General features: G+C 44.3%; 1 protein-coding gene across 2 annotated transcripts in view; it reads right to left on the minus strand.

The window, feature by feature from the left end:
- ARHGAP6 (Rho GTPase activating protein 6) overlaps positions 1–15,340 on the minus strand; it is a 343,144-nt gene that overhangs the window by 278,862 nt on the left and 48,942 nt on the right. The window contains exon 1 of one of the 2 annotated variants that reach the window (XM_063341543.1): positions 3,101–3,211. The exons of the other annotated variant lie outside the window; for it this stretch is intronic. Coding sequence (XP_063197613.1) covers positions 3,101–3,196 — 96 coding nt within the window. The 5' untranslated portion in view covers positions 3,197–3,211. Of the gene's footprint in view, positions 1–3,100; positions 3,212–15,340 lie in introns of those variants that run through there. 2 annotated transcript variants of the gene reach the window in all.

The following is a 15,340-nucleotide window of genomic DNA, read 5'->3' on the forward strand; positions in this document are numbered from 1 at the left end:
ACGAACTTCTTTTAGCTTCCTTCCTATTACCCTTCTCTCTGAAATACGCATTTTAAAAAACTGAACTGCATGGGCTTCCTGGCCTTACCTGGGGCCGGCATCTCCCTCTGCCTCCATCCTGCCTGTAGCCCTGCCTCCCCATTTGGCCAGCTCCCAGGAACACCAGGGGACGGCCACACTGCTTTCCTTCTCAGAAGTGTAAAGAAAGGAAAATCCATGTGAAAGGGGATGCTGGGCCCACAACAGATGTTCTCAATACGCTACTACCGTATTAGGATGGATTAAACACTTTGTTTTCCCCATATCCCACAGTCAACTGGAGTGGAGACCTCTCCAGGTTCCCAGAAATACTTCTCCGTGCAAACACTACTGCAACAGGACTTGGGCTATAAGGAGTCAGTCTGCAACAGCCTTCAGTCAGAAGCAAAGCCTGATGTGAAAAGAGCCAAAAGGAATTTTCGGGGAAATAAACATTGCAGAAAAAAACGAAGCAAGTGTGTGCAAGACTTATGCAAGAAACTGCAATGGTGGGAGCCACACGCAAAGGCTACGGAGGGTATGCAATCGGTTTCTCTCAGAAGTCTGCTTTAAATCCCCTTTTACCAGGAACTATAGCTTTGCTTTGATTTTCTGTGGTCACACTATAACAGCAATATTATGAAAAGTAACAAATTTGCATTTACAAGACATCTGGAAGAATTATCTTCTCCAGTTGGCCTCGATGGGAAATTCAGGCATGGGATGTTTTCATACTCTTACTACCATAAACACCAAATCTGTGAAATTCATAGTCGGCTCAGCATTAATGCACTATACCAAGACACAGCCCTCATTCTCCCCTTCACAGCAGCCTCCGATTTCCAGTGTACCCAGTCCCATGGAAGCTCAACAATAGTTTAATAACAACTATCAGCTGTTGCTGACCAAATCTTCCTTCATCCCTTTCCAAAAGCAGGACAGGCTATTAGGGACAAGAACATGGCACACAAATAAAAGCTCTGGAGCAAAACATGTGAAGGAAAAAATCATTGCATATGCACATTTGGACACAAACTCACTTTCTACCCACTGGGCTTTTGCATCGCCTCACAGAACTTCCATTACCTTTTATTTTTTAAAGCTCTCTTTTTCTCCTCTCTTCTGTTTTGCAGTTATACCAAGGAGCTCTGGAACACCAAATTATTTCTTATCTGTTTTGCCAGCCTGCTCTATCTGATTTCTGTTTACAGATTAATTCCAGTCATTGTCTGATGTGCTGCAGCTTCTCTAAAGCTGGGGAGGGGCTGTTTGCAAGGGCATGTAGCAATAGGACGAGGGGCAATGGTTTTAAACTAGAGCAGGGTAGGTTTAGATTAGACATTAGGAAGAAGTTCTTTACAATGAGGGTGGTGAGACACTGGCACAGGTTGCCCAGAGAGGTGGTGGAGGCCCCATCCCTGGAGACATTCAAGGCCAGGCTGGATGAGGCTCTGAGCAACCTGATCCAGTTAAAGATGTCCCTGCTTACTGCAGGGGGGTTGGACTAGATGACCTTTAAAGGTCCCTTCCAACCCAACACATTCTATGATTCTCCCTGGGGACGCTGATGGGGTACGTCCTTCAAAAATGCTGCACCCCCCACCACTGGGCAGTTGAATATTATACAAGCACAGTGTTCCTCACGTTGTCTCTGCAAAGAATTAAAGAAACACCGAACTATTACAACACAGGCTAATATACCCTAAAATCAGATTTGAGATGCAAGAAACTAGCTGGGCTGTGTAGCAGGAGCCCCGTTTGCTGGAGCATTTCCAGTCCCAACGTACTTATATCTGGACTAAACCCCGCCACACTTTGCTGCCTGACATGGTGTCTCAGCTACACATCTGAAAAGGATAAAAGCCTGCCCTATTCCCACTACTACAAACTTCAGATATTTTCTTCTGAGCACCTTGGCACGGGAAAAAGAAAATGAGCTGCTTGCTTCCTTGCTCCGCTATGATGTCAAAACAACTTCCCGAAATCCACTCCGTCAGCTGCGTGCTGCAAAAACAAGAACTTAAAAGCTTTGCCTCCCTAAGCGTTAGCACTGCCTGCAAATCCAAACGTACTTTCCTTGAGACAATGGTGCGCTTCAGGCTGTCCAAGGGAGAGCTGGGGGAGCATCCTCACCTTCCTGAGAGAAGCACCTCAGCCTCCCTCAGGAGCCGCGGAGGGAACAGTGTGATGTTTCCTGGTGTTAGGTCTGGGGCTAAAGACCAGCAGCAGAGCTCAAACAAGTAACGACCCATGGGGTTAGACGTGGCCCCGGGAGGCGTCTCCAGCATGCAGGGAATGACAGTAGTACCTTCTGCTGTTTCCTGAAGTACACACGAAGGAAACTCAAATGTAAAATGAGTGGATGAGTTCTTCTCAAGGCAAGGACCTGCATTACTGATGGGTTTACAATACTCTGATCTTCAATGTTTAAGCAGCAATTACTGGGTATGGGGGAGCCAAACAACCTGGAAGCAGCGGCAGGAGCTACGTCGACCTGTTTGGCTTTCCCAGCTCTTACTTACATTCGTAAGCCAGCGGCCCCCCTTGCTCACAGACCTCTCACCAAGCTGCAGAAGCCCACCCAGCCCTCTTCAGCTCGCACCGCAGTACAACTCTTGCCACATCCACCTTCCCTCAGGCCAGATGTGGCCACCAACTAGTGCAGAAGCCAGCCCAGCCCAGCCTAGCCTAAAACCAAGGCTGTCCTAAGGAACAGCACAGGAACCCAGCCAGATGGCACGGTCCCTTGGGCAGCCCCAGCGGTCAGGGGGCATTGCCAAAGCCCAAGCTGCCGAACAAAGCTCCACCGGCGGGAGGGTTTCTTTTAAAAATAAATGTAAAATGTAACATTTCAGATATAAAGCCTTTTTACATTTATAGAATTCCATTAGACACACTGGCAAACCTCCCACCGATTGCAGCAGGGCGCCAGAATTTTATCCTCGATATTTTAAGCAAAAAACTAAATAATTCACATAAATAAAATTAAGAAGAAAAAAACAAACCCAAACGCAATCATCAAACAACAAAAAGAGAGGCCCTTTGGGGCTTTTCCCATAGGGGCTATCAGACACCCACATACCATTGCAACGCCTTCGTTAGGACCAACTGCTGTCTCCCACTTTTCTTCTTCAGCCATGTGAACACTATAGGGACATCTCCAGAGATTGCAAACCATCTCTTTTCCCCAGGGATCCTGTGGACATTTGATTAAAAATGGTGATGTTTTCCTGGGAGTCTTCACGTAGAGGTGGGAGATGCTGCTGAAAGGAGCGAGGGGACTGCGTATCACCCAGCCCTAGCTAGAGACAGTGACGGAAAAGCCAGTTCCTGGAGATTTTTTCTGACTACAAGTCTAGACAGGAAGCTTGAAAGAAAAAGAGTTGCTTCATAGGGGTTGGGGATTTTTTTTTTTGCCTTTTCAATGAAAAGGATATTCCTTTTATATGATATCATATATTCTATATATGATAGAATAGACAATCGGAGTGACTCAGGCACATTAACATTTGTTGCTTGCTTTTTCTTTTCACAATAGAAGCTATTAATATTTTTGAATTGCCTAAATCTGAACTATTCCTGGAACACGACACAGTAAATTTTCTAGCTGAATGCTAAGTTAAACTAGACTTAAGATTACGTTAAGATACGAATTAAGATAATTTAATCATTATCAGTGAGTTACAAATAGAAATACAAGCAGCGCATTTTAATTTCCTCTGAAACAAGTACTGTTACCAATAAAAAATCGAATTCAAGTGTAAACTGGAAAGAAAAACATCAAGTATTGCTACGGAAATGTATAGGAAAGACAGCAAATGAGTAACTATGCGCTTAGACCTCCTCAGGTTATAAACGGTTCATATGACCCCAGATAGCACTTGAACAGATGCTCAAAGTCATTGGATATGGTTTTGGTTATTTATTCCCCACCCATCATGGACAAAAAGCCTATTTAAATCAATCTAGCTTCACTGCCTTTGATCACCACGCTGAGACAACCACTGCCTCCAGACCATCACCTGTAGCTCGTCTGGAGCAAAGACAGCCAAGGGGGGTGATGTCTGGGCTACCATGGCGTGTACCAGCTCAGAGATGAGGGTTATGTTGATGGCAAAGACAAAAACACGTGCCACATAATTGGCAGTAGGAACCTACCTGCCCACGAGCTGGCATTTACATGGGGATCTGAGCCTCTGGTCTCCTTATGGTACGATCGTCTTGCTTTCCCTTAGCTAAGAGATCTCTGGGAATGTTTCCAGGTCTGATAAAATGTTACTCATTTAAAAAAAAAAAAAAAAAAAAAAAAAAAAAAAGGCAGTATCAAGAGAAAGAAAAATTAGAATCGAGAGAAATGGTGGTTATAAAAAGTCTATCACAGCTTCCACTGCTTCTTACCAATGGAGCTGGAACTGTCATTTTCTTGGACTGGATTACAACCTCCATCTTTTTTTTTTAACAAAAGGAAATTTTTCAATGCTAAACTGCTAAGGGAGGTCAGTGACAACAATTGCCGTTTCCACTATTTCAGTCACTAACAAGTGGGAAAGGAGCCAAAAATTACATTCGGAAAAAACCCACTTCATATACCAGCGTTTTGGGGAGTGGCGGAGTGGCTACATCACAGTTTGAGGAACAGAAGCAATAGGCAAAATTCAATTTGTGGGATTCTCCAACTGCAACCAAAGTGCCGGCTGCAAAGTTGCAACTGGGGAACGAGAACCACCTATCAGAAACCAAAGGGTGAAAGGACAACACCAGAGCAACACTGCCAGGGCCTTCAAAGGCCACCACAGGTCTGGCTGATGTAAAAATTCACCCCCTTATTTAGGCATTGAAGCGGGAGAGTGGTGTAGTCCCCATATATTTGATATCTTGTCTGATATCTTCATCAGTGCATCCTTGACATCCCTGCCCATGGCAGGGGTTTGCACAAGATGATCTTGCAAGGTCCCTTCCAACCCAAGCCATTCCATGATTTTAAGATCCTATGATCGTCTCCTTACTAGCTCATTTACTCACCTTGTAAAAAAATGCCGCTGCATTTAGCATGCGTACCAGTAACCTGCGAGGACAGCCCAACAAGCTGGACAACAATCTCTCAACAGGCTCTCCCAAGCGGAGGGCAAGGGTAGTAACTCCATGCTGGGCACGGGTGGCTGAGAAGGCTTTACCACAGCAGTAGCCCACAAAGAGCGTGCTGCTGACCAGACTTTAAAACCCACTTTAGTTTGACTTGCAAAATAGATGAAAGCTGAAGTGCTGCAACAAGCCTAGAAACTACTGTTGTTTTTTCGAGGCACTATTATTATGTAGATAAGGAATGGAAAAATATGTTGTTTACTATAAGCTCTGCTTCAAGGACACTTTTTTTAGTCATGTCTTACAATTTAATTAATAATCACATTGAAGTTGCTGTGCTGAATCAAGGGCAAGTTACAAGGCACGCAGCTGTAACACACACATCAGTGAAACTAGAAGCCAAGAAAATTTTTATCCATATCTCAGAAGCAATGATTTTTTTTATCAAGATTGGCAGCACAAGTTTGTATTGCTTATGCAGTAGTACTAGAAGATGCAAGATCAACATTGGAATAACCAGATGAAGAAAAAAAAAATATCTGACATTAGAAAACCTGGTTCACCATTTGTTAGGGATATTTTAAAATAGCCAGTAAAAATGGTTTCTATGACCTTGAATACATTTTCAGCATTAGCACACGCAGATATAAATCCTCAAGAATCAGTGTTCAGAGCCGTGGGGCAAGAAAAATACTACTGAAAACTTGCTGTTTTGAAAAGTTTCAATAGTGAAATATTTCCCCACTGTAAATTTTCTTCATTTAATAAGTCGTTTATAGGAATACTGTAATAAGATTTACACAATTTGACTTACATGCAGGTGGAAGTTTCATAAAGGAGCACTACTGAACGCTATGTGAAAAACAATTCCATTATAAAAATTCATGTGAACGTAACAAAAGGAATGTTCCTGGAAGAAAGTCATTACACTTCAGACGACTCACCTGCTCGTAAAATGTATGATGAGCTAAGGCAAAATTTAGAATAACACTGCTTGCTTCCTCCCTGTGAAGGAAAAGTACGGACTTTCAAGGACTTTACTAAAAGAGGGTGAAGCAGATCAATATCAGTCTGGTAAAATTAATTATTTAACAAGTTTATGATGCGGCAGGAACTCTCCATCTAAGGAAACGGGTCATTTTTAGGATGGACATAATTGATGGAGGCTAATTTACAATTCACTTTGATCTCATCGTTTCTGCCACTTTGAAGGTTTTTTGGGTCTTTCTGGCCATTTCAACTACCAAGTGAGCGTTCAGTGCGAGCAAGCCATTCAGCACATCTCTCTCTGGAGAAGTTTGAGCAAGGCTCTGCTGAAGGATGCAGTCCTCCTGTTCCCCATTCCCCTCTCTGCATCCCCACAGCTTCCAGCAGGACAGGTGGCTCACGCTATGCAAGCTTAGGCAAAGATAGAGGGTTTGAGGGATTGAGTCTCCCAAGTCGTTCCAGATTTGCTGGGGTAACTCCAGCTACGTAGAGAGATGAGAATTTGATCCTCTCTCCTTAAAGAGATTAGTTTCATGAAGCAGTTATGCAATTCAGAAAAATGAAAGCTATGAATCCACATTCTTCTTCCTCTGTTTTACTGTATTTAGCCAGCCTGTCATAATGCTGTTGTATGTGATAAACAACTGAAATGTTCTGGTCCACCAAGGGCATTTTATAGTGGGCGTGCATGGGCAATTGCTACTTCCATATATGATGCAGTGTTTTCAAACACTGTGACACCAGTGCAAAAAGTCAACTTGCTGACAGAAACACACCAGCATTTAAATTAAGTAATTATAATGTTCTGCATTGCAAAAATTCCATCAATCTCAAAATTTAAGGCTGCCTTCACAGCTGTTTGTGCTTGATGAATTCCCATAATCTCATGAATAGGCTTTCTCCACATATTTTTGCATGATAGAGTCAGGGCATTAAGTTTCTATCTTTCAAATAATACCGAAATTTTTCTTCAGTCTTTTCAACAGTGGATGATATATGTGTGCTGCAGATCACTACCATCTTCCCAAGCTTTACAGAAGTATGCTACAAAATCCTAGAGTTACCTTCTTACAATAATCTTCTTTCACTAATATCCGTGAAAAAAATGAAAGGCAAGAAACTCTACCAGAGGTCCCCTCTGGCGTTCTTTCTCCCCAAGGAGGTTTTCCCCCCTTTGCTTACAAGAGGTGACACCCTCTTCCATCTGAAAAGGGATGGATTCTTGGTGAACCCCAGGGCATCACAGAAAGGCAGAACAGAGTCACGACACGTCCCTTCCTGCAACCTAACACCTTCGTGCCAACTTGTGTCACCCAGGAGACTTAAACACTCAGGAAGGTGTCCACAGAGGAGACCCAGAGGCCCCGTGGAGAGGGGACAGTGCTGCAAACAGGCAGCTGGCAGGTGCTGCCATGTATCTGGGACCTGGCAGGAGAGAGGGACAGGAGATTGGCATCTCTCTCCTTCCTTCTTCGCAGCCCTCCTGCTCCCCATTGTGGCCCTGACCTCCCTGCTGGCATCCATGAGGACTTCTCTGCAGGAAGAGCAGGCTGTCCCTCTCCATGAATCCAGCACACAAAACCCAGGGCCACGCGGTCCCGGCTCCTTGTTGGAGTTCTGCCATGAGTGAACCGATCGTGATGAAGCAAAGACTTGAAACAAAATGGGAATGGAAACAATGAAGTTTTATGCACTGGAACAAGTTATTAATTGTAGTCAACCAATGTTGTAAGCATAGTAACTGGACACGAGATAGACTTTATTACTAACCATCTGATCCAATGCCATGCCCTGAATCTGAGGCTAATCATGAAAATATTTCTCTCACACCCACTCACTACAACAACAAATGCAGCCAAGTGTAATAAATTTTCCTTTTTTTGTTGTTCTGTCTATGTTGAGTTTGCTGCCTTTCAGTTAAAATCATTCCAACAAGAACAGCGTAAATCCTTCTCTAGCTGCCACATGATCAGTAATTACACGGCTTCAGAGTTATTTTGCCTGGGTCTACCACACAGAAGCTCTGATTAGATAAATAGGAACAGTGGAAAGAAGAAAAAAGACCAATGCATTAAAAAGTGAGCACAGCCAGGTCTTTTAAATAAACACAGGTACTCCAGCCTCCCACTGGCAATACACGATTTCTGGACAGATTACGCACTTCACTTGAAAGCCTGAAAGTCTTAATGGAGGTGCCAACGCACTTCTCTGCCCTGCTGTTCTCCTGGGCCCTGGGTAGCTCACCAAACAAACAGTGTAGTTGTGTCTGATTTTGTGCCTCTGTCTCCTCATCTGGCCTGTTCTGACCATAGAGTATCCCATCCATAGGCATCAAGACATGCTCAGGCCCAAGACAATTCTGTCAATCAATGTCACAAAGCTTATGTCCATCGAACTTGCCATGCTTTACTTAGCCGTGCTCTCAAGTCTTTCTCCACAATGGTCCAACTACCAATAGCCTTCTCCTCCCAAAACCAGTCCTCAGCTATTTTCATGGCCACCTCTCCTCTTGAGAACATTGGTTTGTGGCTGTAACACTTCAATAATCTCAACCAAGGTCTCTGAAACCATTTGTGAGAGCTTCCCGCAGCCCAGCAAACATTCTTTGACCATTCCCCCTTTTGAGAGCTTTGCCCCATGAATTTAATGCTCACAGCAAACTCCTATCCATCCATTTTGCACATACAGGTGTTCAAATAACAAAAAAAGGGATTAGTGAGGCAATATACTACAGTGAGAAATTCCTGGAGGTATTAAATGTATTATGAAGGTTAATCATCTACTAGCTACCACAAGAACGTCTTTTACGGCATTAAACTGCCTTTACTAACATAAAATGCAGTGCTGGAATGTAGCAAATGCACCAAAGCACCACAAAAGAACAATTTCATATCCATAAATACATATTTTCCATCCCAAATGAAACTATTCCTTCCCTCAAAGAAACAGATGTTATGGCAAAGCTATCTTTTCTTTTAGGACTTACTCTTTTTGACAATTTATCTTTTTAAACTGGTATACAATGACTTGATTTTGATCGGTCACTGCTTTACCATGGAAGTGAATACAGAAAGAAAAATGAAATCTTCATGAGATGGTGAATCTTAATCACAGCAGGGAAAAGGAATATTTTGTGCTACTTCTGTAGGGGCAGTGACAAAAGTCTGAAGGAAATAAAACGAGGTAGACCAGCAGCTCGATCACCCAGCACCACTGAAAGCAAAACTGTTATGGTTTAAATATAACATTGCTCAGTACTCTACTTTGGGCTAAAGTGATACAGCAAGACAAATATTTTAAAAACTTTTAGCGTTCTCATTTTATTGTGTTTTCCCTTTGAAATTCCTAAACACCACCATTCACGATTAAGTAGTAACGCGGTGGTCAGGAAGTATGCCTGAATTGTTATGAAAACAATATTACTTGCCCGTTGCTCACTTGCAATAAAGTGAGATGATGCGCTAAGACTATTGGTATTTTCTCTTAAATTCAGTTTCTGGTAGCTGAAAATACGTGTCAAACACAGAAGCGCAGCAGGCAGCCAGCTCACATGGCATGAAATGTCAGCTGTTTCTAGGCCAAGCAGACGCAAAGGCAGAGGGGTTTATCATTGAAGGGTCGGAGGTGCCGTGTTGCCTGCCTGAGCCTGCACACTAAGTTCCCAGAGAAGTGTGAACACCATAGATTTTTAACAGATATACTCTGACATTTGCTAGCGATGATCTACATTTCAATATGGACCCTTTCATTCCTAATCCAATCATGAAAAAGACTATCAAAACACACCCAGGAAGAGCCTTCAGCCGCGGTTCCATGCTCCGTGATACCCATCCAGCACACTGCTGGATACACCAGCAACAGAAATTCCACCCAGACCAGGCACAGACACACAATTACATTTTTGTTAAATAAGCCAAATCATTATGCTTTTATGCAGGTTGCAGAAGGCCAGAACAATACCTGACTCACAAAAATCTTGTTGACACAAAGTTAACCCCCAAATTTTGAAAGAGCAGAAGTAGTCAAGATTGGATGAGTGCTTTGCTCCACATGGCCTCAGCATTTCTGATCTGACAACCAAGACCAAGAAGTTAGATGGATTAATGATGGACCTTGCATTTAGTAGGAGGAAAACATATCTTGCAAGACTGATTTGTTTAGAAAGAGAAAAACTTGTTAACCAAGGAGTGGTCTTGCCTTCGGAAAAGTTACCAAGGTGTTCAATATACTGTCAGCATTTCCCCTAACTCGTCCAGACTATATTTGATAATTATCTTATGAGATTAGAACTGCTCAGTCAGAAAACAAATGGAAATTCATATTTCAGGAATACACAGAATTAAGGAAACGAAGATTTGAACAACAAGTGGGAGGGATGGGGAGGACCTGCCATAGCCATTCGCTCATTCAGGTCTGTGGGAGGCAAGGCAGTTTCCTCCACTTCTGCTATAAAGCAAATTCTTCCAGTCTGATCTTTTATTTCAACAAAAGTCAGAGTGGGGCATAATGCTCTTTAACACACCACTATTAAAGTGTTACTAAGTCCCCGAATTGAATGTTTTTAAGGACGTTTCAGGTAGGAATTACCATTCACTGCAGCAGCCTAAGATCATTGCTAATGTTCAGTTTCATTAGTCATCCTCCATACACTAACAGAGCTAAAAATAGCAATATGATTTTGGAGAAGGATATTCTCCAATGTAAACAGTTTAAAAAATAAGGGTTTTTTTTTTTTACATTGTCTATGTATCTTCAGCATGGCCAGTTAAGTATGGCACAAAGCAAATTGTCCATGATAATAAGAGAACCTTCCGTATTTTCTCAGCCTGCTAGAAAGAGAGAAAAAGGACTGAAATTGTTCTATTTCCTGCCTGTGTTTAAAGTGTCATTGGACAGAACTTCATATAACATCCAGGAATCTAAAGTCCCCTCTTTGACAAAATGTATATTTTCTAGGATGGAGCTGGAATTAGACCACAGCTACACGTTTCAGATACCCTGCCTTTAAGTTACGAGTAACGTATTGCCAATTACTCGTAAATTACTCCTCCCCTGCTAAAAGAAAAAAAAAAAAAGTGGGAGTAATTGAAATGCATAGAACGTATCTACAGATTTTGATTTGTGGTATGATCAGTCCAAACTACAAACCCAAAGACCGTCTTCTAGTAAACACCCCATCTTGCTGTAACTGCACTAGGGGCATCTGCGTATTACTTACTTACAGCACGCGGTCAGAACAGCATGTGTGGTGAAACAGAAGAAACATATGGTTTGCGGTTCTTGCCTATACCCTCTTTGACAGTTGTGGATTTCATAAAAGCTACTTGGCTTAGGTTAAATTACTGGTGCAAAACCAATCAGACATACTTGGGCATGTGCACACGCCCGCATGGGCAGGGATCCCGATGCACGCATGTGTGTGTGTGTGCGCGTGTAGGAGAAGTCTGCACGTGGTACGTGTGTACGCTCTCTTCTCTCACTGACCCTAAGGGAAAGATCCAAGGTAAAAGATGACAGTTGATGAACCATAGGGAGAAAGAAGGCTGGGCAAAGGCAAAGATAATGAAGAAAAAAGAAGGGAAATTGGAATACAGAATAAAGGGAGGAAATGAAAAACTGACGGTACACATAGCAGGGGGATAAATCTGTGGCTAACGTACAGGACAAAGAGTCCTTGCCAAGCACCGTGTGTAACCGCAGTCACATCTTCCCTTATTATTTCAGTTAGCGTATCTGCCAAGTGAGGGAACTACTGAGCTAGCGCAGGTAGGAAAGATCACATGAAGTCCTGGGAGGAATGCTGCTAGCATTAAATAAACTAACGGTGTCCCAACTTTTTGGGTTCAAAAGCCAAATAAAGCCTGTTATTTTGAAAAGGTCAGAGCTATAATGAACACCTGCCAACGAGACTTCCGCCCTATTTCACTCTGCACCCCACAATCACCTGCCTAGCTCTCCCCTAGTTCTTCCCAGCCCCTGGTAGTGCAGCCATGGGGAGTCAGGAATCACTGCTCCTGACTATCACAGAATCACAGAATGGTAGGGGTTGGAAGGGACCTCTGGAGATCATCTAGTCCAACCCCCCTGCCAGAGCAGGGTCACCCACAGCAGGTTGCACAGGAACGCATCCAGGGTTTGTAATGTCTCCAGAGTTGGAGACTCCACCACCTCTCTGGGCAGCCTGTGCCAGGGCTCTGCCACCCTCAAAGGAAAGAAGTTCCTCCTCATGTTTAGGTGGAACTTCTATGCTCAAGTTTATGCCCATTACCTCTTGTCCTGTTGCCGGGCACCACTGAAAAGAGCCTGGTCCCGTCTTCCTGACACCCACCCTTTAAGAATTTATAAGTGTTGATAAGGTCCCCCCTCAGTCGTCTTTTTTCCAGACTGAAGAGACCCAAATCCCTCAGCCTTTCTTCATAAGAGAGGTGTTCCAGTCCCCTCATCATCTTGGTAGCCCTTTGCTGCACCCTCTCCAGCAGTTCCCTGTCCTTCGTGATCCGGGGAGCCCAGAACTGGACTATCTCAGGATGGACCCTGGGTGACAGGGGCCAGTGGGGACAGGTGAAAGCAATCCCTGACCTGTCCACCTTTAGCAGAAGCCAGGACCAGCAGCTGTCCTTAGCTGCTCACCCTCAGCTTCTCTTTACCTTTTCCTGCCACAAACAACTCAAGGTGGAGAGGATGCAAAACCATCACCTGCAAAAACCTTTCCTGGGGAAGAATAGCTCCACTTGGCTCTTTTGGTCACTTCCATAAAGAAGCAAGAGTTTGAGGAGGCCAAAACCCGTTCTCCCTCCCTTCCACCTGGTGCAGCAGGGGAGCAGCTGAGCCGGGCTGGGGTAGGGGCCGAAAGTGACGACCACCCAGCCTTAAGTAAAGGAAACCCCAGCCAACCCCAAAACACTTGCTCGCTTTCACTGCGTCCCCGAAAATAGCTCTTGCTCCAGAAACTACTTCAGGCTTCTTCAGAGCAGCTGGCGGATCTGAAAGCTGTCTTTTACATATCCACAGTATCTCTGCTGACCCAGCCAGCAAACCCGTCTCCTAATTTGGTAGCGATCCTCTGGCTTCTCCTGCCGCGGGGTGCGTGTTTGCTTGCAGCCTGAGGGAACTGCTGTCAGGCAGGGATCTGCCTCAGCACAGCAAGGGGCAGCGGAGGAGGATTTCTAAGACGATGAAACCTGCACCCCAGATGTCTCGGACCCCCACACGGTAAAAAAGTAAGCAAGCAGGAAAAGAGAATGAGCAGTTCGGTACGTCCCAAACCACAAACAAGACGCTTTAAAAAAAAAAAAAAAAAAGCAGCAGTGATACCTGGTTTTCACTGACTCATAGAATTGTCTAGGTTGGAAGGGACCTTTAAGACCGTTGAGTCCAACCATCAACCTAACACGGACAAAACCACCACTAAACCATGTCCCTAAGCACCACGTCTACCCGTCTTTTAAATACCTCCAGGGATGGCCCCACAATGTGACAAAATGCAGTTCTTTCTAAAGTTTTGAGGACAGGAACTTCCTCTTCTGTCTCCTGAATTCATCCCTTGGTTCAGGGAAGCCCTGGATTCAGCTGTAGCTCCTTGTCTTTCAGGCACATGTGCTAGCCAGTGGGCTATGGGGCTAACATCTCAGCTGGCCTAGTAAAAGGCTGTAATGGGAAACACCCCAAATTTGCAGCCAGGTTAGACAGCACTAATCAGGTAGACCAGGAACCTGAATCCAGCTCCCTCATCTCCAGGTGAAGGGGAGGGAGAGGTTCATTACTAGTAATTCATGGGGGGTTTTTTGCTTTCATATCCAGATTTGCTAGCAGGAATCCTACCTTAGACCCAAGGAAGATCCTTACTGAGTCTTCATTTTCAAAAATACACATTGCAAAAAGTTTCTGCTTAGATAAGTTACAATTTTCTGATACAAAACATATTTTTAAAAAATTGCAACCACCTCTACAAAAGCTTCTCACTTTTTACTCCCAGTCCCAGCACACACTCTGCAAGTGCACAACAGCTTCAGGGTGAGAGTAAGTTTTAGAGTGATTCTCCTACAAGAAGCGCATCCAAACACAAAGGCAGAAGGGAATTCTCGTTGTATTTCAGCTGCGAGGATCCTCTACACAAGTACTGAGAAGTAACTGCAAACAGTCCTGTTTCCCCCATGGGATGGAAACATATAAATTCCAAATAATTCAAGGTGAGCCAAAGAGAAAAGGCATTCAGGCAGGATAAAACATTCCAGCTGCATGCTGACCGCAACAGAAATCAAGATAACTGTTCAAAGAGCTGTGCCAGGCATCCAGATGCTGCTGCTGGCATCAGAAGATCTTCCACAGTCTGAAAGCAGCTGGTTCCAGGGACTGCAGCCAAAGCCTGAACGTAAAGGAGAGAAGTGAAGAGAGAGGAGAAGGGAGAGAGAGAGAGAAGTGACAGCTCACCACCCAACCAGCATCTTTCCTTCTGCACAGGCATATGCACGTCAGTTACTAATCGCTGATGTCCATCTGGAAATTGACCACTTTTACATAAAAACCCCAAGTTTCAAGCACTAGTGTACCAGGGCTTATCACCTTGAGATGAATAGGACCAGCACCTGCAAAAACCTCCCTGCTCCTACAGACAGGGTGATTGCAAGCAATTTGTTAGGATACCTGGATAAAAAAGAAAGACTAAGTAAGAAGCACAGAGCCTAAGTCCCCTCTTAAGACTTTCCTGATTTCTGCATAGTATCCTGTGTTAAAACATCCACTTCTTTGATTACTGGAGCAGTCAGGGGTACCCAAATATTCTGTGTGCCTGTATGTGTCCCCCTTCACTTCGAACTGACGCCCACCTGCTGCTGCTGCTGACACCTTCCTTCAGCGTCATGGCACGAGGTGTGAGCATTGCACCAAAAAGCTGCCGCAAACTGAATGGCTGTTATGCACCAAGAAATTTAAACGTTCCTGTTATTAACTGTCCCCAAGGATTGCTCTCCAGGCACTTCAGACGAGTTTGACAAGCCCAGAAAACACAAGGTGTATATGCTCCCTTCACTCCAGGCTAGTTGAGACTGATATAAACAGGTCATCAAAAGGTAAGTGCATATATTTCCCCCTCTACTCCTCTCTTCACTCTCCTCTCCGCTCCGGTGAGCCCCCGCCTGGAGTACTGCATCCAGCTCTGTGGTCCCCAGCACAAGAAGGACACGGACCTGTTGGAACGGGTCCAGAGGAGGGCCACAAGAATGATGAGAGGGCTGGAGCACCTCTCCTGTGAAGG

Source organism: Chroicocephalus ridibundus, chromosome 1 (assembly GCF_963924245.1).
Source record: "Chroicocephalus ridibundus chromosome 1, bChrRid1.1, whole genome shotgun sequence".
NCBI classification, from domain to species: Eukaryota; Metazoa; Chordata; class Aves; order Charadriiformes; family Laridae; genus Chroicocephalus; species Chroicocephalus ridibundus.